The sequence below is a fragment of the Felis catus genome, chromosome D3 (assembly GCF_018350175.1).
Source record: "Felis catus isolate Fca126 chromosome D3, F.catus_Fca126_mat1.0, whole genome shotgun sequence".
Lineage (NCBI taxonomy): Eukaryota > Metazoa > Chordata > Mammalia > Carnivora > Felidae > Felis > Felis catus.
In genome coordinates this window covers 9,218,572-9,243,789 of record NC_058379.1, presented here as the reverse complement: position 1 = coordinate 9,243,789, position 25,218 = coordinate 9,218,572, and the positions used below count along the sequence as shown (strand labels likewise).

Below are 25,218 nucleotides of genomic sequence, written 5' to 3'. Positions count from 1 at the left end.
ATCGTGACCTGGCTGAAGTCGGACGCTTAACCGACTGCGCCACCCAGGCGCCCCAATAAGGAATTTTTTAAAAAGGACGCCGGGCTCTTGCTTTCCGAGTTCTGCCTCTTTCACCCACGACAAACCTAAACGTAGCAGAAAGGGCTCTGAGAGCCAAGGTGCACAGACCTCTGGGAGATTTTCCCCACAAAACCAAAACTCCTTTGTGCCTGGCCTGTTCCTTATCTGGTGAGTGTCTACATTCGGGGAAACTCCAGCCTGCCTTTCCCGGCTGAAGAATTATGATGGCGTCTGCAACAGCTGGATTCAGGGGCTTGGCCAATATCAGATACCATTAGGTATCTGTCTCTTTTCAGGCTGTGGGTTTTGGCCCTACTTTCCTCTGTGCTGGTTTTACTCTCAGGTAAGCTCCAGAATTCAACCACTCCTCTCCACTTCCACTGCCTCTGCTTTGCTCTAAGCCACCACCATCACTTGCTTAGACGACCAAAATAGCATCCTCCCCGGTCTCCTGGCCTCTACCCTTGCTCCCTACAATCACTCCATCCTCCTCATAGCAGCCAGGGACCATATTGAACCTAAGACAGACAATGTTACTCTCATGTTCTCAAAACCCTCCCGTGGCTCCCCACGCTTCTCAAAATAAATCTTTCTTATGACCCCAAGGCCCTAAGCAACCGGGCTTTACCAATACTCTCTGACCTCATTTCCTACCATTCTTCCACTTGCTCACTTGATTCCAGCCCCAATTGGCCGGCTCTCTGTGCTTCAAACAGGCTTGGGATGGTCCTATCTCAGGCCTTTGCACTTGGCTGTTTCCTTCGCCTGGGATAATGGTCTCCCTCACTTCATTCAGGTCTCTGCTCCTCAGACAGACTTTCTCTGACTTTCTCTGAGGTCTAAAACCTCACTCTCATTCTTTCTACCCCACTGCTGTGGCTGATTATCTTCCAGGTGCAAATCATTTCCAGAACTCATTTGTTGGCTGATTCAGGAACAGTGACTGGCACACAGTAGGCGCTTAGTAAGAGGCTATAGAATGAATAAATGATCCTGGTCTGTCCTGTTTCTTCTCCTGTCCTCAGGCCAGGACTGGACAATGACTGAGGCCTGGAGGGTGGTGAGGAGGGGGCAGCAAGAGCAGGAAATAAACAAAGGTCCAGGGAGGTAGAACTGTATTATTTTGTGTGGAACAAAAAAATTCCTGTTTGCAGAGAGCACCTACTGTGTGCCATGAATTTTACATACAATGAATGTCTTTATTTTACAGTTGAGGAAACAGGCCTACAGAAGTGAAGTGACTTCTCAAAGGCCCACAGTGATTAAATAAATGACTCAGGGGGACTTGAATTCACGCCTTTCCAACTCAATTCAGTAAACTTTCCCTCTTCGATGGGGCAAGGGGTAGGGTTGCCAGGTACCCTATGCATATAATACAGTCCTCTACTGACTTTGTCAAAACGTCCAAAATGTGCTGTATTCAGATTTTTAAAATAAATTACAAATTTTCAGCATAGTTGTTTGTCAGATTTAGCAGGGAGTTAAATTTGCGAAACCTAGCAACGCTAGCCAGGGAGGAGCTCTGACTCCAGGCCTAGGGCTGCAACGACTGGTCCCGCCCAAGACCCCAGAGGTTTTTTCCGGGCAAATCCGCCCTCTGTCCTTACCCATGGAAGCGCGTGGGATCTCAGGGATCTAGGCCTCTTTTCTGGGATAAGGCACGGCGGGAGGCGGGGGGAGGGGGAGTGTTCGTGAACTAGTCGCGGTCCCTTTAAGAGTAGTTTGGGGGCGTGCCAACGGGGGCGTGCCGAACCCAGGAGGCGTGTCGAGCCGGGGCTGGCCAATCCGGGGGTGGGACGAACGCGGGGGCGGGCCTGGCAAGGGTGGGTTGGGAAGGGTTAAAGGGGTGCGCCCGCGGGTCGCGGACAGTCCGGCTGTCCCCGCCTCCTTCCGTCCGAGTGGCGCTCTCCCGCGGCTGCGCCGGCCGGGCGGCCCCGGAGACAAAGCGCCGCCGCCGCCGCCACCGAGCGGGTCCCGGGCCATGGCCGGGTCGCCTTTGGCCCCGCTTATCCCGTCCCGCTGCCGCCGCCGCCTCCCTAGGTTGCTCCGCGAGGTAAGGCCGGCCTGGTGGGGGGACCTACGGGCGGCCCTGCAAGGGGACGCGGGACCGGGATCGGGCCGTCGTGGGCCTCGGGGTCCCCCGGCCGTCTGGGGAGACCTCTGCTGGACAGCTGCTCATTTGCGATTCCACGTCACTGGTAATTTACCCATTAGGGATCCCAGCTGCCCGGGCCGAACTTGGCCGGTGATCCCCCGCCCCATAAGGGGCCTCCGCCTCTGGCGGAACTCTGGCTCCCACCTTCTGCCGTTGACCACCTCATCTGGGGCTCTGGATGTTCTTTAAGGGACACACCAGACACAAAGGGACAGAGGGCAGCCGGGAACAGTGCCAGACCTGGAGAACCAGCGGGGCAGCCTAGAGCCTGGGGCGGGGGTCCTGGCGTCCCTGTGGCCCTGCTCGGGGAAGCGCTGCTCAGGCGCCCTTCAGGGTTCTCCGCACGTTTTTTCTGCCTGTAGCTGCCACACCCTGTCCCCCATGCCCACTGTTAGGGGACACTTGTGGCAGCTGGATTCAGTCTCAGCACCTGCGGTCTGGCTTCTTGAATTGTGTGCCAAATTGCCATGCCTCAATTTCCCCAGAGTCCTGGGTTCTGGGTCAGCTGTGTCCCTGGAGACCTTGAGCTAATTATTTGCCATTTGGACGGCATCTTTCCTGAATGCTCACTACCTGCTAAACACTTTGCAGAATGGCTCATCAGGATTTGTTCAGTCCTTCCCAGAGGGATGGATATTAATATTCTCATTTTATAAGTGAGGCTCAGCCTGACTCACTGAGGCAGTGCTTTTGGTGCCTTTCCCATAGGTTGCCAGTGGGTGTTCCTCGTTCTAGCCCATTGGACCCACTCCACAGCCCATTTGGCAGATGAAGAAACTGAGGCTGGCGAAAGTGAAGTGACAGTCTTAAGCCGAGGGGACAGCTTGGCCCTGGAACCAGAGGGAGGCCAGGCTCCCTCTAGCTTCCTGCCTGGCCATGGGCTGTTGAATCAACAGCAGTGCCCATAGCGGACTCTGAACTTCCTGGAAAACAGCATGAGTGTGAGGAGATAAGTGCGTGACCAGAACCTCCCAGAGGCCAGAGCCCGCACCCCTGCTGCTTCTTTCCCTCTCGCTTTTAGCTGGGCTGGAGGAGGCAAGGGTTGGCTGGTGACCTTGGGCCAGGCTGGCCCCATTTGGGCAGTAGCGGGAGGAGGGCTGCTGAGCATCAGGTAAATTGCTCTTCCTTGGCTCTCAGTGGGGTGAGGAGACCCCAAGATCAGCCCCTTTGTGCTGGTTGCATATGACTCTGGGTATAGCATTGTGGCTTTGGCAAGTTACTTCACCTCTCGGTCTCCATTTTCCACACCTATGTGTGCAGGTTGAGGAATAGATCCCTTCTTATGGGAGGGATCAGAAGATCCCTTTTGAGGGGTTTCAGAAGAGAATCGTCTGATTCATTCAACAGGTATTTGAGCACCAACTACATGCCAGGCACTGGAATCCAGGCAAAAAGCCCTCTGCCCTCCTAGAACAGGCAAAGACAACCCAGGTAATTTCAGGTTGGTGTATAGGAGAGTGACGGGGGATGGGGGTGGGGGCTCATGTGTACAGGGTGGTCAGGGACTGCTTCCCTGAGGAGATGATGGTCAAGCTGAAACTGAAGGATGAGAAGTCAGCCGTGTGAAGCTAGGAGAAGGGCAGTCCAGACAGAGGGGCAAAGGCTGCTGTGTTTGAGGAACAGCAAGGAGGCCAGGCGGCTGGAGCTGAATGAGCAAGGGGGAGAGAGGCAGGGGAGGGGAACTTGGAGGCCATGGGGAGGACCAAATTTAATACTGGGACAAGTAGGGAGCCATGGGAGAGGTTATAGTGGAGGAGGGGTGTGGTTGGACTTATCTTAACAGGATCCCTCTGTGGGGAATGGATTATAGTGGGGTCAGGGGAGGGGCCTAGGAGGGAGTTTGGCTCTTACCTTGAAGAACACAGACAGGGAAGGGGCAAGTGTGGAAGCAGGGAGACAGGAGGTGACTGCAGCTGTCTGGGCGAGTGACAATAGAGACCTAGAGTGGGGAGGTGGTAGAGGGCAGAGATTAGGCCACTGATTTGGAAGAGGTTGCGGGGGGTGGGAATCAACTGGGCCTGATGGGTGCAGAGTGGCGGTGAGGGGAGAAGCTAAAGCCATTTGCTGAGACGGAGTGCTGAGGAGAGCATTTGGCAAGGCTGCGAAGAATGTCTACAGCTACCACTGCTGAGCGTGTGCTGTGTGCCGGGCACCATGCTCTGTGCCTTCTACATAGTCACTATGCCATTGTCACAACACCCTGACTTAGGTGCTGTTACGATCCCATTTTTCAGATGTGGAAACAAAGGCCCAGAGAAGCTTAACGCTTGCCCGGGGTCACGCATCCTGGACACTACAGAGCTGACATTTGAACCCAGAGAAGAGCAAGCCGAGACCAGACTGGGCAGAGGGCAGGGAGGCAAGCGGTGGCCTGAGAGGTAGGAGGGAGATGGGGGCAAGTAGGGTGGGTGGTTCCTGTGAGAAATGGAGCCAGGGTCCACATGGAGTTGTTGGGGTGTTGGGGAGAATGCATGAGTCCTGTTTTGCAGAGAGAGAAACTGAGGCTTAGAGCAGGGCAGCCTGTGTCTGCAGTCTGTCAGGTAGGCAGAGCAGGGATTAAACACCCTGAGCCTTCAGGGCCTCTGGCCTTGGCCCTGCTGCTAGGTCAGTCATAGCTTGTGTTGCCTCTTCCAGGAAGCTTTCCTTGACTGCCCAGGCAAGTTAGATGAGGTGGATTCAGTTGGAAGCAATTGCCCCCTCTGCTCTGGTTGCCTGGCTTGGCCCCACTATGGCCAGATGCTCCCAGGAGAGTCACCAGCCATACCTCATTCCTCCAAGCCCTGAGTAAGGCAACACCCAGGCTGGGGAATGAATGTTAATTGAGCACCTTCTGCAATCCAGGGACTTTACATGCTCTGTCTCTTGAAAAATATAGCTACTCTCCTATACAGAAGCCCCAGTGAAGTGGCCATGGAAAACCCCCAGGGAAGGTATGGCCACGTTGGGGGCCCACAGTCCACCTCCCAATAAGTCCTGTCTGGCCGATGTTGCCCCCATCATGTACTCTTTCAGGGAAGTAGATAAAAATCACTGGGCCAAATGTATAGAATTAGAGTCCTCTGCTTTAAGTGAGTACACGATGCTCTCCCCGTCCCCTCCCTGTAAGGGTGGGCCAAGCCCTGTCCCCTTTACCTGGATCATTTCATAACAGCATTTTCTGCCTCTCCCTTTCCTCACTCTGCTCTGGCCTCACCGGCCTCCTGGCTGTTCCTCAAGCACAGCAGCAGGTTCCTACCTCAGGGCCTTTGCGCTTGCTGTTCCCTCAGCCTGGTATGTCCCTCACCTTCTTCAGGTCTCTGCTCAGATGTTACTTCCCAGTACTCTCCTGACTCTCATTAAAATCAAACATTCCTTTTGTCCCTAAAACCCTGGCCCCTTCCCTGCATTGTGTTTTCTACAGCACTGAAGACCATCTGGCAGACATTTCACCTGTTGGTTAATTGTCTGCCCTCCTCACCTGCCACCAGCATGTCAGTACCACAAGGGCAGTGATCTTGTTACTGCTCTATTCCTAGTGCCTGGAACAGTACCTGGCACATAGTAGGTGCTTACTAAATGTCTGATGCATGGAGTCTCTGCAGCCCTCTGAAATAGGTTCCGTTCAAATCCCCATTTCGTGGCCAGGCAAGTCAAAGCTGAGTTATGAAAGCAGAGCTGGGACCTGAAAGGGACCACGGAGAGACAGCCGGTCTGGTTTCAGGGGATGATGAAAACAGCAGTGCCTGAACCGAGGCCTGGGTTTGAATTTCAGTTCCGCCCAACTTGCTTTGTGCCCTTCTGCTAGTGACTAACCTCTCTGTCCTTTGTTCCCCCGTCGGTCAAACAGGGGTGATGCTAGTCCCTGCCCCCTGAGGTTTGCTGCGAGATTAAATGAGTTAATATCTGTAAAACGCCTGGCATGCGCTAGTCATCCACAGTATTCTTTCGGAGGCGGCCTCTGGGCCCGGTCAGGGTTTGGGCCCTGGCTCTGCTCCTGAAGAGCTGTGTGAGCCGGGGCAGGCCGCCTCTGCCCGGGGAGCCTCAGCGTCCTCGCCTGCGCAGGAGGGGCGTGGAGGGTGGCAGCCAGGTCGCGCGGGGGTGGGGGGGCGGGGGAGGCGCCGGGTGACGCGGCGGCGGCGGCGGCGGCGGCCGGCCGCGTGAGTAACCGCCGTGCTGGTTGGGGACAGGCCCCGGCCCCCGCCGCCATGAAGCTGAACGAGCGCAGCCTGGCCTTCTACGCCACCTGCGACGCCCCGGTGGACAACGCGGGCTTCCTGTACAAGAAGGGCGGCCGGCACGCGGCCTACCACCGCCGCTGGTTCGTGCTGCGCGGCAACATGCTCTTCTACTTCGAGGACGCGGCCAGCCGCGAGCCCGTGGGCGTCATCATCCTGGAGGGCTGCACGGTGGAGCTGGTGGAGGCCGCCGAGGAGTTCGCCTTCGCCGTGCGCTTCGCGGGCGCCCGGGCCCGCACCTACGTGCTGGCCGCCGAGAGCCAGGCCGCCATGGAGGGCTGGGTGAAGGCGCTGTCGCGGGCCAGCTTCGACTACCTGCGGCTCGTGGTGCGCGAGCTGGAGCAGCAGCTGGCGGCCGTGCGGGCGGGGGGCTGCCCGCTGCCCCCGCGCCGGCCCCGCGCGCTCCCGCCCAAGGAGAACGGCTGTGCCGTGTGGAGCGCCGAGCCCCCCGCCGGCGCGCGGCCCGGCCCCGCGCCCCCGCCCCTGCCCCCCCGGCGGCGGGCCTCGGCGCCCAACGGGCCCCTCCACGCGGCCTCCTTTGCCCGGCTACACGAGTGGTATGGGCAGGAGGTGAGGGCGCTGAGGAGCCAGTGGCTCAGGAGCCGGGCCCAGCCCTGAGGTCGCCGGGGTGGGGGGGCCTGTTTCTGGACGGACCCCAGACGCGGGCCCCAGCCTCACAGGCCCTGCCCGGAGAGAGACCGGGAGGCCTGGTCCCGAGGGAAATCCGGTGGCCCCGCTCTCCGGGACTCTGCTCTGACAAGACGGCTGGGTCCTGAGGGCTGCTTTAGGGCTGGTGGGACTCCGCAGGGGCCGCGTCCCCGATTCCACGGAGGATCCAGGGCCTGGGGGAGCCTCCTGAAGCCCGACGGCTGGTTTCGGGGGAACTCTAGCCCCAGGCCGCGCGGGAGTCACCCGGCCAAGGCCTCTTGCTGGTAACGGGCCCCCGCTGGGGTGACTGGGACTGCATGAGGATCTGTGGCCTGAAAGGCGATGCCCGCGTCAGCCTTGGGCCCGGCGGCTCCTGACTGGACCATGACGTGGACAGAGAGAGCCTTGGCTGTGCCACCCCACACCTGGGTTTGACCTCCTTTTGCTCCAGGCCGCCTGGCCGTCTCCAGCAGCAGTTGCAGAAGGTGGCGCAGGCGCAGGTTTTATTGCCAGACGCGTATGGTGAGATTGCCCAGTCCCAAGGGCTCTTGGCTTGGAGTGGGGCCCGGGCCGGACTTTACCCTGGGCGTCAGCCAGGCCTTGAGAAGGTACTCCTGGCGCAGTAGCTGCCCTGTGGCTTGGGCCAGGTCTGTGTCCCTGTGGCGGTTCTCACATGCCCTCCTGACACTCCTTAATCACATCCTTCGTCTGCTTCTCCTGGAGCCGGAGCCTGGGGTGGGGCCTCTCAGCTCACCTGACCTTGTCCAGTCCTGGGCTAGGCAGTCGTGGCCTGAACTGACTTCCCAGCAGGTTTCCCCAGGGAGGGGTGGCTGTGAGCTGACTCAGCACCCAGAAAAGGCCCGGGTGCTGATCTGGTACAGCAAAGAAACAGCTGCCAAGCTGTGTTTGGCTTCTGGAACCCCCTCGCTCCGTGACAGCCCCAGCCCACCTCCACCCCCGATATTCTGATGGGGAGACCAGGTCTTGATTTGCTTCAAGGCCGACTGCTGTTCCACTGTACTCACCACAGTGGCCATTCTTCATCCAGGGAGAATCTCGGGGGGGCTGGGACACCCCCCGGCCTTCAAGCTGGGTTATGTTTACAGTCCTCAGTACCCCACAGTGGGGACCACCTGAGGACACATATGCCCCAACCTGTATTTCCCCAGACGGTCTCTCTTGGGTACAGGCAGACTTGGCCCTGAGGCCCTCTCCTGCTGTCTTTGGAGACCCTGGAGCTTGGGGAAGAAAGGGGGCTGTCTGTGTCTGCAATCACCAGCTCACTGCTGGCTCAGTTGACTGGGGCTTCAGTTTTAATTTAATTTTTAATACTTAGGGTGGTTTTCTTCCCTAGCAATGGAGCTTGGCGTTTTTGCTGCTTTTGTTTCTTGTTGGCTAGTTGGAAGGGATGGGGTGCCCCAGCTCTGGGCGTGGCTGGGGGTGGGGGGCAGTTGGCACTGGCCCCAGGAAGAGGGCCAGGAGCCTTGGTTGGAGACAAAGGCGCCTCAAGAATCTCACCAGGTTCTCTACCTTCTCCCCAGCAAGTCCTGCTCTCCTGACAGGTGCCTCTGGGGTCTTTGTACACTCCCATCTCCTCCTCCCTGAGTCCTGAGTAGTGGAGGTGGGGGATGGCTGCTCTTGTTCATAGATTCTGGGTCTCTACAGAGGTTACAAGCTGCCCAGAGCCCATGTCCTGGCCAGACCCAGCTGGTGGGGTGAGGTGTTGACCCCAATCCTGGTGCAGGTGTACAAGCTCTATAAAGGTACAATGCCTAACCCCCCCCCCCCCAAAAAAAAAAGCACAAGATGGGGTCAGGCTGCCTCCATAGTTGGGTGGGGACAGAGATATCTGGCAGCCTGGAAGGAGGATGTAAAGGCTGAAATAAAAAGTTGTCAAGTAATGGCTGATTGTGTCCTTTTTTCCCATCAAAATCTTTGATTGATTTGCCTGGTAGAGTAGGCCCCACAAAAGAAGTGACTAGTGTGTGCTGAGTGCCCCATGCCCGATACCTGCCAGGCACATTCTCAACCTGTTATGGCAGATACCAACTCCATTTACAGATAAGGAAACTGAGACTCAGGTTAAGAAAGCTGCTAAGTTCACATAGCTGAAAAGTGTCAGAGCAGGGATGTTAACCTCTCGAATCCTAGAATTTGAGGGGGGATGGGAGTTGCAAAGTCCCTTTTCCGAGAGGAGAGAAGGCAGAGGGAAAGGTGAGGATTTAAAAGTCAAGTGGGCTGAAGGTCTGACAGTTGGGAGGGGCGTCAGGGATGGCAAACGGAAGAGTCAGAACCTGCCTCTGCTCACTGATCAGTTCGTGGTGCCTGCCCGGGGGCCTGGGGTGCCGGGAATTCTGGAACCAATGCTAGTTCAGGGGGAAAGATTCTGTAATTGATTAGTGATGTCTGCTATGAGCACGGTAGTGGTGCTCATGCTCTGTATCTTAGACTCATGGAGCCTGTTTGCTGGGCTAATGGGGGATTCACAGATGGGAAGGGGCTGGCCCAAGGTCATCCAGCATGATGGACTAGGCCCTAGGTCCTCTAACGTGGATTCAGAACCCGAGTCACATGTCTCCCTTGCCAGCCTGGAAAAATCGTGCACATTTAGGAAAATGTGGCTTAGGATGAGCAACCTATAGTCCTCGGTCCACAGGACAAGTTCAAGAATAAGAAATGAAAGCTATCAAGGTCAGGGAATCAGGCCACTGTGAGCATTCTGTGTATGCTGAGTAATTACTCCCACCTCTCCTGGGACCACAGCTGACATGGGAGCTGGGGAAGTGGTTCCCCACACAAGCTGAGTCAGGGTGCCATCTGTGGTGTTTGTGACCACAACCTCTGCAGGGCCTGGGGTATAGGATGGGGGAAATAGCAGGAGAGAGCCCCAAGAGGGAGGGTCACAAGAGTGCCCTCATCTGCTAGGCTTTTTAGGGCTGGAATGTTTCCTTGCAAGCAACTGAAAGGGGGAGGGGAGACAGTCAGTACCTAAGTGTTGGGCACCCGCCTGATTATATGTCAGTGTGTCCTCTTGACCGACGGGGCATGTTTGGGGCACATGGTCTAAGGATGACTAAAACATCCCAGAAGCATGACAAAGTAGAGGAAATTGTCCTTCGTCCTTGTGGGGGATACTGTTATATATGCAGCGGAAATATTCTGAGAAGCCACTTAGGGTAGGGGTGAGAACCTCAAGGAGGGTGATCAGGCTGGAAGTTATAGGCCGGTTGCCCATATCCATCCACCCTAAATGGTTAGTTGTACTGCTCCCATTGAACTTTCGGGGATCAGCTAAACTTTAGCTGCTAAACCATAAGATACCTAAATAAAGCTAACCAAAGAGGTAAAAAATCTGTACACTGAAAACTAGAGAAAGCTTATGAAAGAAATTGAAGCAGACACACACAAAAAATGGAAGAGTATTCCATGCTCCTGGATAGGAAGAACAAATATTGTTAAAATGTCAATACTACCCAAAGTAATCTATGCATTCAATGCAATCCCTATCAAGGTAACACCAGCATTATTCACAGAGCTAGAACAAACAATCCTAAAATTTGTATGGAACCAGAAAAGACCCTGAATAACCAAAGTAATGTTGAAAAAGAAAACCAAAGTTGTTTTTCACAATTCCGTACTTCAAGCTGTATCACAAAGCTGTAATCACTAAGACAGTATGGTACTGGCACAAAAACAGACACACAGATCAATGGAAAAGAATAGAGAACCCAGAAAGGGACCCACAACTGTACGGCCAACTAATCTTCAACAAAACAGGAAAAGAATATCCAATGGAAAAAAGACAGTCTCTTCAGCAAATAGTACTGGGAAAACTGGGCAGTGACATGGAGAAGGATGAAACGGGACCACTTTCTTACACCTACACAAAAATAAATTCAAAATAGACGGAAGACCTAAGTGTGAGACAGGAAGCCATCAAAATCCTAGAGGAGAAAACAGGCAGCAACCTCTTTGACCTCGGTCACAGCAACTTCTTACTAGACACGTCTCTGGAGGCAAGGGAAATAAAAACAAGAACTATTGGGACCTCATCAAGATAAAAAGCTTCTGCACAGCAAAAGAAACAATCAGCAAAACTAAAAGGCAATTGACAGAATGGGAGAAGAGATCTGCAAATGACATATCAGATAAAGGGTTAGTGTCCAAAATCTATAAAGAACCTATCAAACTCAACACCCAAAGAACAAATAATCCAGTGAAGAAATGGGCAGAAGACATGAATAGACACTTCTCCAAAGAAGACATCCAGATGGCCAACCTACACATGAAAAACACTCAACATCACTCATCATCTGGGAAATACAAATCGAAGCCACAATGAGATACCTCCTCACACCTGGCAGAATGGCGAACATTAACGACTCAGGCGACAACAGATGTTGGCGAGGATGCGGAGAAAGAGGATCTCTTCTGCATTGTTGGTGGCAATGCAAGCTGGTGCAGCCACTCTGGAAAACTATGAGCCACTATGGAAATTCCTCAAAAAATTAAAAATAGAACTACCATATGACCCAGCAATTGCAGTACCAGGTATTTATCCAAAGGCTACAAAAATGCTGATTCGAAGGGGGCACATGCCCCCCAATGTTTATAGCAGCGCTATCAACAATAGCCAAAGTATGGAAAAAGCCCAAATGTCCATTGACTGACAAATGGATAAAGAAGATGTGGCGTATATATACGGTGAAATACTACTCGGCAATAAAAAAGAATGAAATCTTGCCATTGGCAACAACATGGATGGAACTAGAGTGTATTATGCTGAGCTTTGAGGGAAACTTTTTTGTTATCCGCAGCCAGAGGCTTCCTAGCAGGTAAGCTTGAGTGACTTCAGCTGTCCCCTCTAAGGAGTGTGGCTCTAGGTGACCCAACATAGGGCTACTGTCAGCACAGTGGGGTGAAGGTTAGTGCAGGAGTGGTATTTCCCATGACATCCTTTCCCTGGAAGCCTTCCATCCCTTCTTCTGAGCGAACAAATACTGAAATTTCTAAAATCTTGGCATCTAAATAGAAACCCTTCAGCAGCAGTAAAATGAAACACTGCTTGGGGAGCCTGGGTGGCTCAGTCGGCTAAGCATCCAACTCTTGATTTCGGCTCAGGTCACGATCTCTCCATTGTGAGACTGAGCCCCGAGTCCAGCTCTGTGTCGAGCATGAAGCCTCTGCTTAAGATTCGTTCTCTCTCTCTCTCTCTCTGTCTCCCTCTCTCCCCCTCCTGCTTGCACACACACACTCTCAAAAAAAAAAAAAAAAAAAAAAGATAAACTGCTTAAGCCCAGCTCCAAATTTGTGTTTTCTAATGAAGATGCTTTAAACGGTGGGCCCATGAACTGCTTTGAGCTCAGGGCCTCGGAACAGTTGCCCACTCCCGACAGAGGGTCAGAGCCGCCTCAGCCCCGCCCAGCGCAGCTGGGGGCAGTGCAGCTGCTGTCTGGCTGTCCAACCCGGAGCAGCTCTGGAGGCATTTGGGTGCCGTGGCCGCTGCCACTGCACTCCCTCCATGGTCCGAGGGAACTGTTGTTATGGTTTCTCTGGTCGTGGGGTCAAGCGCCCAGGGCAGGGCACCCGGGCCTTCAGGCCGTAGCTCCTGGACAGCAGGGACCAGGTCTGCGGCTGGTGCGCCCCCCCATGGCGTGGCTCTGAGATGCCAACCACCGCCTCCCTTGAATCTTCCCTCCCTGTGGTTGCCTGGGCAGGAATTGGTCCTCAGACACAAGCTGAGCCGGGCCGGGTCCCGGGAACTTTGAGTTGGGGGGAACAGACTAAATTGGGTGTGAGGCAGCCTTAGAGAGAGACGGTGGAGCGGTCCAAAGCCCGGCTGATTTCACAGGGTTCCCTCTGGATCTTCCCCAAAAACTGTTTGCACATCTTTAAGTGGCTCAAAATCCCTCTCAACCCAAGTGTTCCAGCCTATGCCAAGACGCCCAGTGAACGCTCGTTCTGTGCACCTATGCTCTTGTGCTTCACCAGCATCTTTCCTGGAGCCTGGCACACCGGTGGGGCCAACAAAATGAAATAAGTAGAACTGCCTCCCATTTACTGACACCTATGATGGCCTAGTCACCTGGGGGTAGGTCTTAAAATGCAGATTCCTGGGCCCTGGCTCCTGGAATCATGGGTCAGTAGGTTGGGGCAGGGTTTAGGAAGCTGCATTTTGAGTAGAAAACAGGGATTTTAGGGGCACAGCTTAGGAAATGCTCATTTAATCTTCAAACTTCTTAAAAAAATTTTTTTTTAAGTTTTTATTTTTGAGAGACAGAGAGAGACAGAGCATGAGCAGGGGAGGGGCAGAGAGAGGGGGGGTCACAGAATCTGAACCAGGCTTCAGGCTCTGAGCTGTCGGCATAGAGCCTGATTCGGGGCTCGAGCTCATGAACTGTGAGATCATGACCCAGGCTGGAGTTGGATGCTTAACCGACTGAGCCACCCAGGCACCCCTGAAAGAAACTTCTAAGGCAGTGTAGTAGCCAGCCCCCATGATGGGCCTTGGTGGGCCTTGCCTCCTGGGGTCCGCGCCTTTGTGTTGTCCCCTCCCACACGGAATCACAGCAGGCCCGTGTGGGGCTTGCAAATCTAGGTCACAGAAGACACTGCAGCCTCTGCCTTGCTCGCTCTTGGCTGCCATTTGTGGGGACGCACGGGCAGCCCCGACAGAGGAACTGAAGCCCTCCAGGGATGGCCAGCACCAGCCTGCCTGTCATGGGAGAGCAGCATCTCGGAAGCAGAGTTTCTAGCCCCAGAGCAGCCTTTAGATGGCTTTAGCCCCGGATGACAGCTTAATGGTGACCTCCAGAGGGACCCAGGAGCTAGCACCACCCAGTGACGCCACTCCCAAATTCCTGACCCGGGAGAGTGAGAGATAAACGTTCACTGTTTCAAGCCACTAAGTTTTGGCATTGTTATATGGTAACAGACAACAAACACAGGCAGATACTATTATGATCTTGTCCATTTTACAGATAAGGAAGCGGACTTTCATGGAAGGACCTTTGATTACCTGATAGCGGACAAACCAAAAGCCAGTGCTTTTAACAACTAACCCTGGGGGACTGGAGAAGGTCATAAAACCAACTGTCTTATCCCTTCATTGTGGCAGATGGGGAAACTGACCTGGGGTGAGGAGTCACCTTGGCTAATGTCGCTCAAGGTGGTGATCCCTGCCCCATCCCTCCCGCTCTTGGGTTTGCAGGGGTGACTTCAGCCTCCAGGGCGCCTGCAAAGGCGGCCCAGTTTCTAGGGCAACGCATACCCTGTGCTTTTAGCTGTGGAGAGCTTGGCCTTTAGAATGATCTCTAGAATAACTACCCTAGCAGGCATGGGTCAATCAGCTAGGTGAGGTCTGGCTTGTTCAGTCACTGGGAGGAGACGGGAGGTAGGGCCGCCGGCCCAATGCAGGCACTAGGAGCAAAAGGAGGGCAGGGGTGGGAAGCAAGGACCACAGAGGCCCAAGGGTCAGGGCCTACGGTGGGGTTGGGCTCTGCAGCTCTCCTCTGGCTTGCTGCCTCCACACGCAGATGGAACCTCCAAACGTCCTAAGTCTGCAAGTCTGACCATAGCAACCCCCTGCCTCACACCATCCAAGGCTCCGGGTGCCCTCACGAGAAAGGCATATTTCCCACCATGCTCCAGGGGGCTTCAGGATCTGACCCTCATCCCTCTTCCTCCCTCCTCCCCAACTTCAAATTCCAGCCTCCTTTGGACCTATTTCCTCATGTTCTTGTCCTTGCTTCTCCTCTAACTCCTATTTCAGGTGTCACCGGAGATGCCCTCTCCTCCAGGAAGCCTTCCTGGACCCCTTTCCTCATGCTACTCATGGTTACCCATGTTTCTGCCATTGAACCACTGAGCACACAGTAGGCACTCAATAAATACGTATTACCCAGATCAATGGTCACCAAATTGCCCCCAACTCAGCTCTGTGCTCTGCCCTGTCCCCTGATCTAAACCTACTACCACCTTCCTCCAAAGCCTTCCCCGCCTTCTCATTCCTCTCTGGTCTCTCCACTCCCCACTTGCCCTTACTCCCTAGTTCAGAATTCCACATTTCTGTGTTTTTACTGCATTTTCCACTCCAGATGGGAAGCAACTGCAGACAATGTCAACACCAAAGATGATGGCCCAGGATGGAGCTTTAGTTCCCAGAGGCTGGGGGCACCTGCTTCTGACGGTTCTTAGGTGGCTAGTGTGTGTCAGATGTGGCTTCTCCTCTCCTGCCCCCACTACACCACGGGGCCACATCCTAGGGATTTCTGACTTCTGTTTTTCCAGAGCTGTGAACCGAGGGTCCAAAGGGGCAGCCCTTGGCTTTGATTAACTTGAATCCTTACAACCACCTTACAGGGAAGGTCCCACTATGGTCACTTCCACTGTAAAGCTTGGAAAACCGAGGCACAGAGCAGGTTAGACACTTTCCTAAGGTCCTACAGCTCTGACAGGTGGAGCCAGGGTTGAAATAAGGAGGTCTGGCCCCTCGCCCCAAGCTCTCGACTCTCATCCTTCTCCTCTCCAACTCTGAGCAAAGGCCAGGACCGCCTGAAACGTCACCCTTAATGGCTAGCTTGGGACATCCATGGATAGGGGCCATGGCCTTACCTGATGCTGCCCACCCTCCCTGGATGGGGTGCTTGGGTGTCTTAGGGGCCACCCTGCTGGGTTTGGAGCAATTCCTTATCCTAACCAATTAACAATTTTATTCCCACTTTAAGGTCGTACAGAAGGTTTCTAGACAAAGAGCAAAGATCTGTCTTGGGACACCAGGTGGCCTTGGCTCATAGGTGAGTAATGCCACTTCAGGGACTCTCTTGAAGCTACTGGTCAAGAAACAACAAACCTCCTGCAGCCTGATGCACAGATTCACGATCATAGGTTGAAAGAACGCAACGCCTCCCTCATCATGATAACAGTAAGTAATATTGAGCCCTTACGTGCCATATAGTCTTACATATTTTACAAGCATGATTATTCTTCATGATCACCTTCTGAGCTTGCTGCTGTGATATTCCATTTTCATAGAAGGGGAAACCAAGGCCCTAGTTATACAGCTTGGATAGGGGCGATGCTGTGTTGGTGACTAGGAAGCTCCTCTTGGCATTTTCCTATCAGGAAGCGGGGGGGCACCTGCTACTCACTCCATTGAGGTGGGCACAGCTTGTAAACTGGTTGGTCGTAGGGCCATGACCTGTGGCCACTGATCTGGGGGCAGGGCATGATCTCGGCCCCAGAGTTTAACTTGATTCCACCCTGCTGCACTGAGGAGAAAAATGGATTCCAATCCTTCCATTTCCCTTTGCTGGAGCCCGTAGCACAATCACCAACAGAGATGTCCGTAGGACCCAGGCAGGTGGCACAGGTGAGGGCTGACGCAGTTCACAGGCAAATGTCCTGTCTAAAGGGGGGGATCTGCTCCTCAGCTAGCTGCGGTCACACTGGAACTTTGGTCCAGCGTGGCTAGACAGGTCTACAGTTTCCAAGAGAAGCCGGTAATTGAGGTTTTTATGTGACACGCCCCCATATTTTAATGGTGGCAAACTAATTAAAAGGTCAGTTTTAAAAAATACTGTTTTGTAAAATGCCTCTGAGGGCCAGACTGGACCCCCAATTTGCCTCCCCAGCTGCAGAACAAAGCAAGCAGGACACCCAGACATTATTATACAATTCTGTATTGAGCGACGCGTTTACAGAACGTGTTTTTAAAATTTTAAACAAAGTTCATCAATCTCTCATAGAAACGGTTTTGTGGGTTTTTGTTTTGTTTTTACCGTTATAGGACGTGAACCTGACAAAGTTGTTCATGGGTCTGCTAGCTTTAAGTACAACAGGATTTCTGTGTTCAAAAGACTATCCTAAGTGCTTAATCAAATCCCGTCACACAAAAGCCAGATTTAGTCCTCTAAGATCTGTAGTCTACGGGTGAGCCTGGGTTTCAATGTTGGATGGGTTTCGACAGTAGAAAGCGGTGTGTTCCCTCACGGTTGTCTTGTGACAGGGCGGCGGTGGCTAAAAGGAGACGTTTCGTTTGTTCCAGATTTGATTACTCTGAAAATTGGTCACTGTTTCCTATTGTCAAAATATAAAAATACCTTCCTCTGGATAAAAATGTATACAGTGGAAAACTCTTCAATGCATAGCCTGGGTGTGTGGAAAAGGACGTTTTCCTGCAGGGTTTGCGTTGTTCTTCACTGATCGGTGTGGAGACTGCAGCCTGGGCTGGGTGCATGAGAGTTGAGATTTCTGGAACAGCCCTCAATTGTCCCCTTCTGATCACTGGGTTTTACTGGCCTCGTTTCGAAATGCTTGCTGCATCCTTGAGACCCACCAGCCGTCTCCCCCTGGCATTGGATTGGTACCGATTATGGCCACCTTTTCATCGTCATTCTGGATTCAGCTGGGGAGTCAACCAACTCAGCCTTCCCACAGAGAGTTTGAAAAGGGAAAAGAAATAAAAACGGGAGAGAGACAGAGAGAGAGAGAGGGAGAGAGTCAAAAACCAACACGGTGGCGGTTCCATCCAAACTGGGAACTCTCCTGCCAGAGACCCTGACGACGAAGATGCCAGAGGAAGGGCTTCTCCGAGTTGGGGGGATGGAGTCTTTGCTCCCCAAAAGGTCGTGCGCTGGGAGGCAGGAGGGTAGACTTAGAGGCTGGGGTACGGTGGCCATGCCATGAACTCAACCTTCTCGCTTTGTTCTGGACTTGGGAGTTGCAGATGCCTTCCAGAAACAGCACCTGGGTCAACTTGAGAGAGAAGATGGCAAGAAGGAGGGCTGGGGTCTCTAGATAGATGAATCTACTTTTTGGTGCTGGGCGCTCGTGGGACGACCATCGCTATTATTTTCTTAAAACACAGGGAGGGAGAGATGGTGGCCACGGTCCTGCTCTGGAAAGCCAGTGGGGAAACTTCCTGTGCCGTGGCCACGATTCAGGTTGGGGAACAGGGTCACTCTGGCTCAAATGCTGCCCTCCAATCACCTGACCCCACACCCAGCTTTCCAAAGGATCCAGAAACACATCTCGTCTACAGATGGACAGGCTGGGTGTCCGACCTCCGTGGCCCACAGGCTTCTGACTGGAGGGAGGAGAAGTAGTTTGTTTTGTACCAGGTCACATCTCGGGTAGGATGGCCGGCCACAGCCCACGTCTCTACAACACTTACAACGGCACGGGACGTTCTGTGTTATCAAGGTTGCAAAACAGACCACCAGAATGAAACACATCCTCAACGGCATTGAGGTTTTCATTTAGAGTCTTTTGGACTTTCTCTTTTCAGCACGGTTTCTGGAAGGGCAGTAGCAGTGTGCTGTGTCTCACAGACAGATGTGGCAAAAGACCGCAGTTCAAGGGTCATCTAAATTTTGGTCAGTCTTAGAGTGTTTTGTGATGGCTTTGAACAATTGTCTTCTTTTAATCTCATCTAGTGGCAAAAACGACACAACTTCGGTGTATACTTCGCAACAGTTGTGACCGCATCCTGATTTTATAACTCTCTGTAATATCAAAACAGCATTGGCTGGGAATAAATTCCAAAGGATCCTTTATTAAAATATCTAAAAGAGGTCTATAAATATTTATTTTTCTAAAAGAGTTTGGAGTTTCCAGGTGAGAATGTGGTGCCACATCGCTTGTGCCTCCCGCAGAGAGGCCAGGGTGGAGAAGGGGGCGCCCCGCGGGGCGGCGGGTGCCAAGGAGAGGCGGTGGTGGCACACGCCCCACCCGCTCCTGCGCCGCGTCCCAGAACTAGGGTTACGACAGAAAACGTAAACTGCATCACACTGCTGCCCACATTTTGATGGTCGAGTTCCTCCCTTCCTTCCTCCACCCTGCCTGGCAGAGCGAGTGAGAGAGGGAAGGGCGGCCCCCCGTGTGCCCCCTGCCCTCGTGCGCCCGGCCGCCTTCAGAACTCCCACTCCAAGGCCTCCTCCCGATTGGCGGCCCTCTCTAGCCGGTAGATGATGCTGTTCAGGTTGGCCATCTTCTCGTGTCGCCGCTGCAAGTTGGGGTTCACCTTGGCGCTGGGGTGCAGGGCCCCAGCCGTGTCGGCAGTGGGGCTGGCGCTCGGCACTTTGGCGGGAGGGGCGCCGGGTGGGGATGGGGAGATGGGGGCTGAGGAGGAGGGGACAGGTGACACGGACATCATGAGGCCCGGTGAGGAGGCGGCTGAGGGTGAGTTCAGCGACACCTCCAGGCTGCAGCGCGAGGACTCGGAGACCGACTTAAAACTCAGAGGGTCCGGGTGTAGCCGCTCCCCACCCTCGCTCTCCTGGGGGGGCTGCAGTGAGGGGCAGTCTGGAGTGGTCCCGCCTGGAAGGAGGAGCCCTGGGGCCACTTTCGGGAGTCTGTCATTACCCGGATGGTCGGGATGCGCCTCTTTGGGGGAACCTTGGCCTTCGTCTGGCTCCCCTGGGTCCCGGAGCTGGTTTCCCGCCTCTTCCTCTGCATCCTCCTCAGTCTGTTCCTGCTTAATCCTCACCTGGGCCTTGTCCTGGGTGGTCGGGGGTATGACGCGCTCCTCAGAGCCCTCCTGAGGCTCCAGCTCCTTCACAGGAGGCTTCTGGTCCTCAGCCTCAGAGTCAGGGCTCTGTGGGGTAGGGTCTGGGCGGGAGTGGCCTGGTGGCAGGACGCCGGGACCCCCACTGGGGTCGAGGTCTGGTTCGTCTTGGGTCCCCTCCACCAACATCTCCCGGCGCATCCGGGACCTGGGGCAGAGATGGCGGTGAGCGAAGGGCTGGCCGGGGGACCTGGCTAACCCTAGATTCGATCCCGACAAGTGGCATTTTGTCCCCACCCACTTCCCCAGGGGCTCACTAAGCACTGAGCTTCTTCGCAGGCGGCATCTGAGTGAGCCCCGTCAACAACCTTACTAGCAGGTGCTATTATTATTCCTACTTCGCGGAGGAGGAAACAAGCCTCCGAGATGTTGAGCGACCTGCTCCGGGTCACACGGCCAGCAAGAAGCAGAGCCAGGGCTTGAACTCAGGACTGCTGGATCCCAAAGCTCATGACCTAGACCTGTGCTGCCCAGTACAGTAGCCACTGGCCACACGTGGCTCCTGAGCATTTGAAACGTGGCTAGTCTGAACTGAGATGTGCTCTAAAGGTGAAAATACATACTGGATTTTGAAGGCTTCCTACGAAAAAAGTAGAAGGTCTCATGAATTACGTTTTTATGTTAACTGCACATTGAAATGGTTATTTAGGCTAAATAAAACAAATTACAATTAATTTCGTGTTTCTTTTTATTTATTTTTTTAATGTGGCTCCCAGAAAACTTTAAATGCCATGTGGCTCGCATTATATTTCTTTTGGACGGCACCAGTCTAGAGTATTTCTTGAAGCCAAACCCAGATCTAGTTTGTGGCCCCCACTCTCTGCTTCCTTCCTGGAGGGACTCTTAGACGTCAGCCCAGAAGGGGAAGTGTGGAGAGTGACTTGTCTGGACCACCACGGTGCGCACGGCAGAGCTAGTACCAGAACCTGGGTAGCCCAAATTCCAGTCCAGAGCTCGCTCTCTCTCTCTCCCTGCTTCAACCGCTTCCCTGCTGTCAGAGGGAAACTTGGTCTGACACATGTTGGAGAGCAAGAAGAGCCTGGACTGGGGCTAACCCCAGCAATTATCTTCCTAAAGACAAATGAGGGTCAGAGAGGTCGAACGGCTTGTCCAAGGTCATAGAGCAAAAGGGCTTCCTCAGCACCTTCAATGCTGTGGCCCTCTGCCCATTTATATTAAACTACATGTTACTGATATATAATACTAACAATTTAAATTGTAATTATAAACATCATAATAATGGGTGCTTATCATGTATCAGGCACCAGGCCAAACACTGTTTGCAGACTGTTTCATTTATTTTTCATAATAACCTCATGAGAGAGATACTAGTCTCATTCCTATAGATACAGGAGACAAGGCTCAGAGAGGCACATGCTCACAGAGTGAGCATTTGGGCTGGGAACCCAGTTATCTGGCTATACTCTCCTGCCTCCCTGGCTCCCTGCCCAGGTTGGGGATGGAGTGCCATCCCAAGATCCTGGGCCTAGAAGGACTGTGAGGGGTCATTTGCTTCAGTCCCCAGTCTCTCCACAAAGGTGGCCTTGCCCACCTTTCAAGGGACTCTACCTTCACCCTCAGTCTCCTCTAGAAGGAATAGCTGCAGGGACCAGGGAGAGCCCTAGTGGTTTCCACTGAGGTGGGATTGATCGGATGGGGGTTAGAATGGCTCAGTGCCTGAAGTCCCATCATCAGAACTTCCAAACTGTAGCTCAAATATAAATGTGAGGTGAATAGTCATTCACACCATAGTATAAACTAGTCTTTTTTCTTTTTCTTTCTTCTATTTTTTTAAATTGCTTTAAAAAACTTTTTTTTAACGTTTATTTTTGAGAGAGACAGAGGGCGAGTGGGGGAGGGGCAGAGAGGGAGGGAGACACAGAACCTGAAGCAGGCTCCAGGCTCCAAGCTGTCAGCACAGAGCCCAAAACGGGGCTCGAACTCACAGACCGCGAGATCATGACCTGAGCTGAATGCGGAAGCTCAACCGACTGAGCCATCCAGGTGCCCCCCCGCCTTTTTTTTTTTTTTTTTTTTTTTTTAATTCCTGACTCTTAAATCTATAGCAGGGTCTCCCTGGTAATTTATTCTCAAAACATCCTGTTGTTCACCTTTCCCAGAGTTCACTGCAGTTTGTAATGATACATTAATATGAGTGCTCATTTAATAGTGACCTTCCCTGCTGGTCTGTAAGAGATGCTAAGGGCAAGGACTCGGTCTTGTTTTCTTCAGTGCCTGGTACAGAGTAGGTGCTCAATAAACATTTACCAAATGAAACAATATATTCTTCTATAACTCTTTGAGAGCAGTTTCTTTTGGGAGTGTAATTCTCTCTGCTTCTTGGTGCAAATTCCTTGTCATCCTTCAAAACCCAGCTCAAGTGCCACCTCTTCTGGGAAGTCTTCCCTGGATGGAATTCTCTTTTTCCTTAGCCCCTTATTCTTTCCTGTTTTATAGCAATTAAACTGTAGTAACACTGTCTGGTTCATAATTTTAAGCTCTATAAGGCCAGGGATATTGGCTTTGAACCCCTGTATCTCCAGATCCTGGATCACTGTGCTTACATTGCTAACTATTTGTTGAATGAATATGTTAGATAAAAGTGGAGTGCTCAGTTCCTGTGGGGAACAAGAGGGGAGGGGAGAGGATATCCCCATATCCCCCAGGAAGGGAAAGGGGATATGAGGATTTAAGGACCTATGTCATTTGCTGTTTAGAAGGCTCCAAGTCTGAGCCAGATCATAAGCAGTAATGTTCAACAACATATTTATGCGTCAAGTTTTTCATTTGATCCTGGATTCAGCATTGTGGGGTGAGTATTAGGTTCCTTATCTGTAAAATAGGGATGAGACTCAGAGAAACAGAGTGACCTGCCCAAGAGCACACGGCCAAGGTGGAACTAAACTCAGGTCTGTGTGATGCCTGTGTCGGGGCTGTGGACAGAGATTTCAAATGTTTCACCTTTCTAAGCTCCTCCTTCCTCTTCTTCCTTAGGGAGCAAGACACCTTCTCTCTGCCCCTGGAATACACTGGTAGACTCTCCTGTCTGGCACAACACGGACACCAGAGACCTTTCCTGCTCAGGCTTGGTGGGAGGAGGGGGCCCAAAGATGGTCCCTAGAATTCCACCAAGCCTTCTCCGCGGCGCTCTCCCCTGAACTCAGGAAATGAACTCAGGAACTGAATCCAGTCAATGCCCCCAGCCGGCCCTGGGACTGAGCCCCCAGGAGGCCCAGCCACCACTGCAGGCCAGGGACTCCCAAGACTAGAGACTGGTGAGTGGGAGGCAGCCATAGAAACAGCAATCACTCACTCCTCCAGGAGGGTGGAGGCTAAGGGGCTGCCAGAGAGGTTCCTCTGGCCTTGCGGGGAGAGAGGCCAAGAGCCCCAGATCAGGGCCCCGACACGAGTCTCAGTGGGCTGTTAGGGCTCCTCAGGCTTGTGCCCCAAATACCATTCCTTGTCCCTTCACAGAGGCAGACACAGAGCAAACCGGATGAGTAATTAAGGCAGTGACAACAATGTCATCACCTACCCCACACCATGTGGCCAGTATTTTGTGTAAATACGGTAGCCCACTGAATCCTCAGGACAACTCTAGGAAGCAGATCCCACTACGGTTCCCATTTTATAGGTCAGGAGACTGAGACTCAGGGAGGTGAAGTGATCTGCTCAGGTTCTCACAGCTGGAAATGGTGGAGGTGGGATTTACACCCAGGTTTGCCTGGATCTGCATCTAAACACCTAGGTAATACGGTCTCCCCGCCTCTCAGAGGCCCAGCTGGGCTCCCGCAGCCCTGGCATGGGGCCACCCTCCCGGTGGGCACGCCCCGGTACTGCACCTGTAGTTGTGGAACCAGTTGATGACGGTGTTGGTCTTGAGGTTGAGCTGGAAGGAGAGGAGCTCGATGGTCTGCTGGGAGGGGTAGGGCTCCAGCTGGTAGGCCTTCTTCAGCGCCTCCTTCTCCTCGGGCGCCAGCACCACTCGGGGCTTCTTGATTTGCAGGAGGCTCAGGTCCTGGGGCTGCAGGCAGGGGCTGGGGCACTCGGAGCGGGTGGCTGGAGACTCGCTGTCGGAGCCGGTGCTAATGAGGCCGTACCTGCGCTTGAGGTAGGCTGGGGCAGGCGGGGGAGGAAGCACTGAGGGGGGTGACCCGAGGCCCAGCCCCCAGGGGCAGCAAGCACACGGGGGCGGGCGAGGGGAGGGGGCGGCTGCAGGCTGGTGCCCCAAATTCAGGGGCCCGCTGCCACTCTCATCCTCTCCCCCTCCTCGCTCTGCTTCCACATCCTTCCGGCCCCTCTGCCCAGAGGCCGGTCTGCTCACACCTGCCTCTAAGTCTGGCCGTTAGCACCCAGGTGTCAAGCATACAGAGGGCTTAGCGGGGCCCTCCCAGGAAGTCCCAGGAAGTGCTCAAAACCGGTGCTACTCAGCGTCCTCTTGACACAAGCGTCACTGAATGTCACTGCAGTCTTGGGGGCCGGGGAAGGACATTAATGTAAACCATCCCCGTAATTGCACGTCGCACCCTCAAATTGTCAAAATGTAGGGGAGAAAACGAAGCCTACTGCAGAATGGAGGATGTACTTTAATCCTCACAGCAATGAGACTTTTATATTTTTCAGATGAAGGCGAATGAGGCACAGAGAGAGGGATTAACTTGCCCAACGTCACACAGCCAGGAAGTGGCAGGCCAAGCTCTCAACTGCAAAGTTGACAGATGCAACAGCTCGTGTGCCCTTCACAGCCTGGCTTGGCCCTGGGCCCTTGGTGCCCTGGGTGACAACTTTTCAGTTCCTTGTATCTCATCTCCCAACCTTGAGCTTTTTAGAATCCCTTCAGCACAGCATGAGATTGGGTGGGCACGCGGCAGGTGCTCAATGCCAGCTCATGTTTTCAGGGATATAGTGTAAGAATCTGCAATCGCCTCCACACCCACAAGGGAGGACTCCTGTTTGCTGGACTAATTTTGTGCTTTGTTGTTCAGAATCTGGGTAATAGGCAAAGAGGGATCAGAGAGAGAGAGCGAGCGAGAGAGCATTCTGGGGAATATGCAGTTGGGACTGGCAAAGACTTTGAAGCAGCTCTGGGTGTATGGAAGGATGCTGGGAGAGGGGAGGTATTGGGATTTTCACGGGAAATATAGTAAATGTTTTAATTGCTTTCAATGATATTCTGGGGGATTGCTATGTTTTGTTTTGTTTTGTTTTGTTTTTGCAGCCCGCACCAGGCTGAGGTGGGATCGGTGGGGCCCTGGGTTTATCTGTGTTACCGCTACGTACGGTTCCAAAGGGAAAGCCTGCAGTCACACCCGGAATACCCAGTGCTCACCTTTCTTCTCCAGCTTCTTCATGTCCCTCAGCTTCTCCACATTATGGGGGTCATTGAGCCACAGCTGCATGCGCACAAAGGGCTCCCGTCCCTTCAGGCTCAGCTTGTGCCAGGGTTTGGGCCGGGACAGCAGGTCAGACACGGAGCCCTGCGTCAGTCCCAGGATGCTCTCCCCAAACAGCCGCTGCCCTAGGGACAGGGGAGGGCAACCTGTTACCCCCAGGCTGGGAAGAGTGCTCTCAAGAGA

The 25,218-nt window shown here is 53.5% G+C and overlaps 2 protein-coding genes across 18 annotated transcripts in view; one reads left to right on the top strand and one right to left on the bottom strand.

Moving 5' to 3' along the window:
• The first annotated feature begins 1,920 nt into the window (after nt 1-1,920).
• PHETA1 (PH domain containing endocytic trafficking adaptor 1) lies at nt 1,921-24,978 on the top strand. 7 transcript variants are annotated; one of them, XR_006587958.1, is made up of 7 exons: nt 1,921-2,113; nt 3,563-3,646; nt 4,450-4,593; nt 14,058-14,213; nt 15,804-16,000; nt 22,637-23,753; nt 24,266-24,978. XR_006587958.1 is itself a non-coding variant. In XM_023241418.2 (5 exons), the coding sequence occupies exon 5, from the start codon at nt 6,400-6,402 to the stop codon at nt 7,045-7,047; it is 648 nt and encodes a 215-aa protein (XP_023097186.1). In that variant the 5' UTR covers nt 1,924-2,113; nt 2,924-3,156; nt 3,563-3,646; nt 4,450-4,593; nt 6,382-6,399; the 3' UTR covers nt 7,048-8,978. The 7 variants fall into 7 exon arrangements, 4 of the variants coding, with proteins under 4 accessions (XP_023097186.1, XP_023097184.1, XP_023097183.1 ...); XR_890909.4 differs by lacking the exon at nt 14,058-14,213; XM_023241418.2 differs by lacking the exons at nt 14,058-14,213; nt 15,804-16,000; nt 22,637-23,753; nt 24,266-24,978 and adding exons at nt 2,924-3,156; nt 6,382-8,978 and having other exon boundaries at nt 1,924-2,113.
• Nucleotides 16,740-25,218, bottom strand: part of CUX2 (cut like homeobox 2) — a 282,708-nt gene continuing 274,229 nt past the window's right edge. For 10 of the 11 annotated variants that reach the window (XM_045041718.1, XM_045041720.1, XM_045041719.1 and 7 more), the window contains 3 exons: nt 24,972-25,160; nt 23,485-23,758; nt 18,611-19,790 (listed from right to left, as the gene is read on the bottom strand). In XM_045041718.1, coding sequence (XP_044897653.1) covers nt 18,989-19,790; nt 23,485-23,758; nt 24,972-25,160 — 1,265 coding nt within the window. In that variant the 3' untranslated portion in view covers nt 18,611-18,988. Of the gene's footprint in view, nt 18,582-18,610; nt 19,791-23,484; nt 23,759-24,971; nt 25,161-25,218 lie in introns of those variants that run through there. The other variant, XM_045041724.1, reaches the window with a different exon arrangement.

Coding starts and splice junctions, on each gene's coding strand:
- PHETA1 (XM_023241418.2), top strand. CDS start 6,400: ATGAAGCTGAACGAGCGCAGCCTGGCCTTCTACGCCACCTGCGACGCC.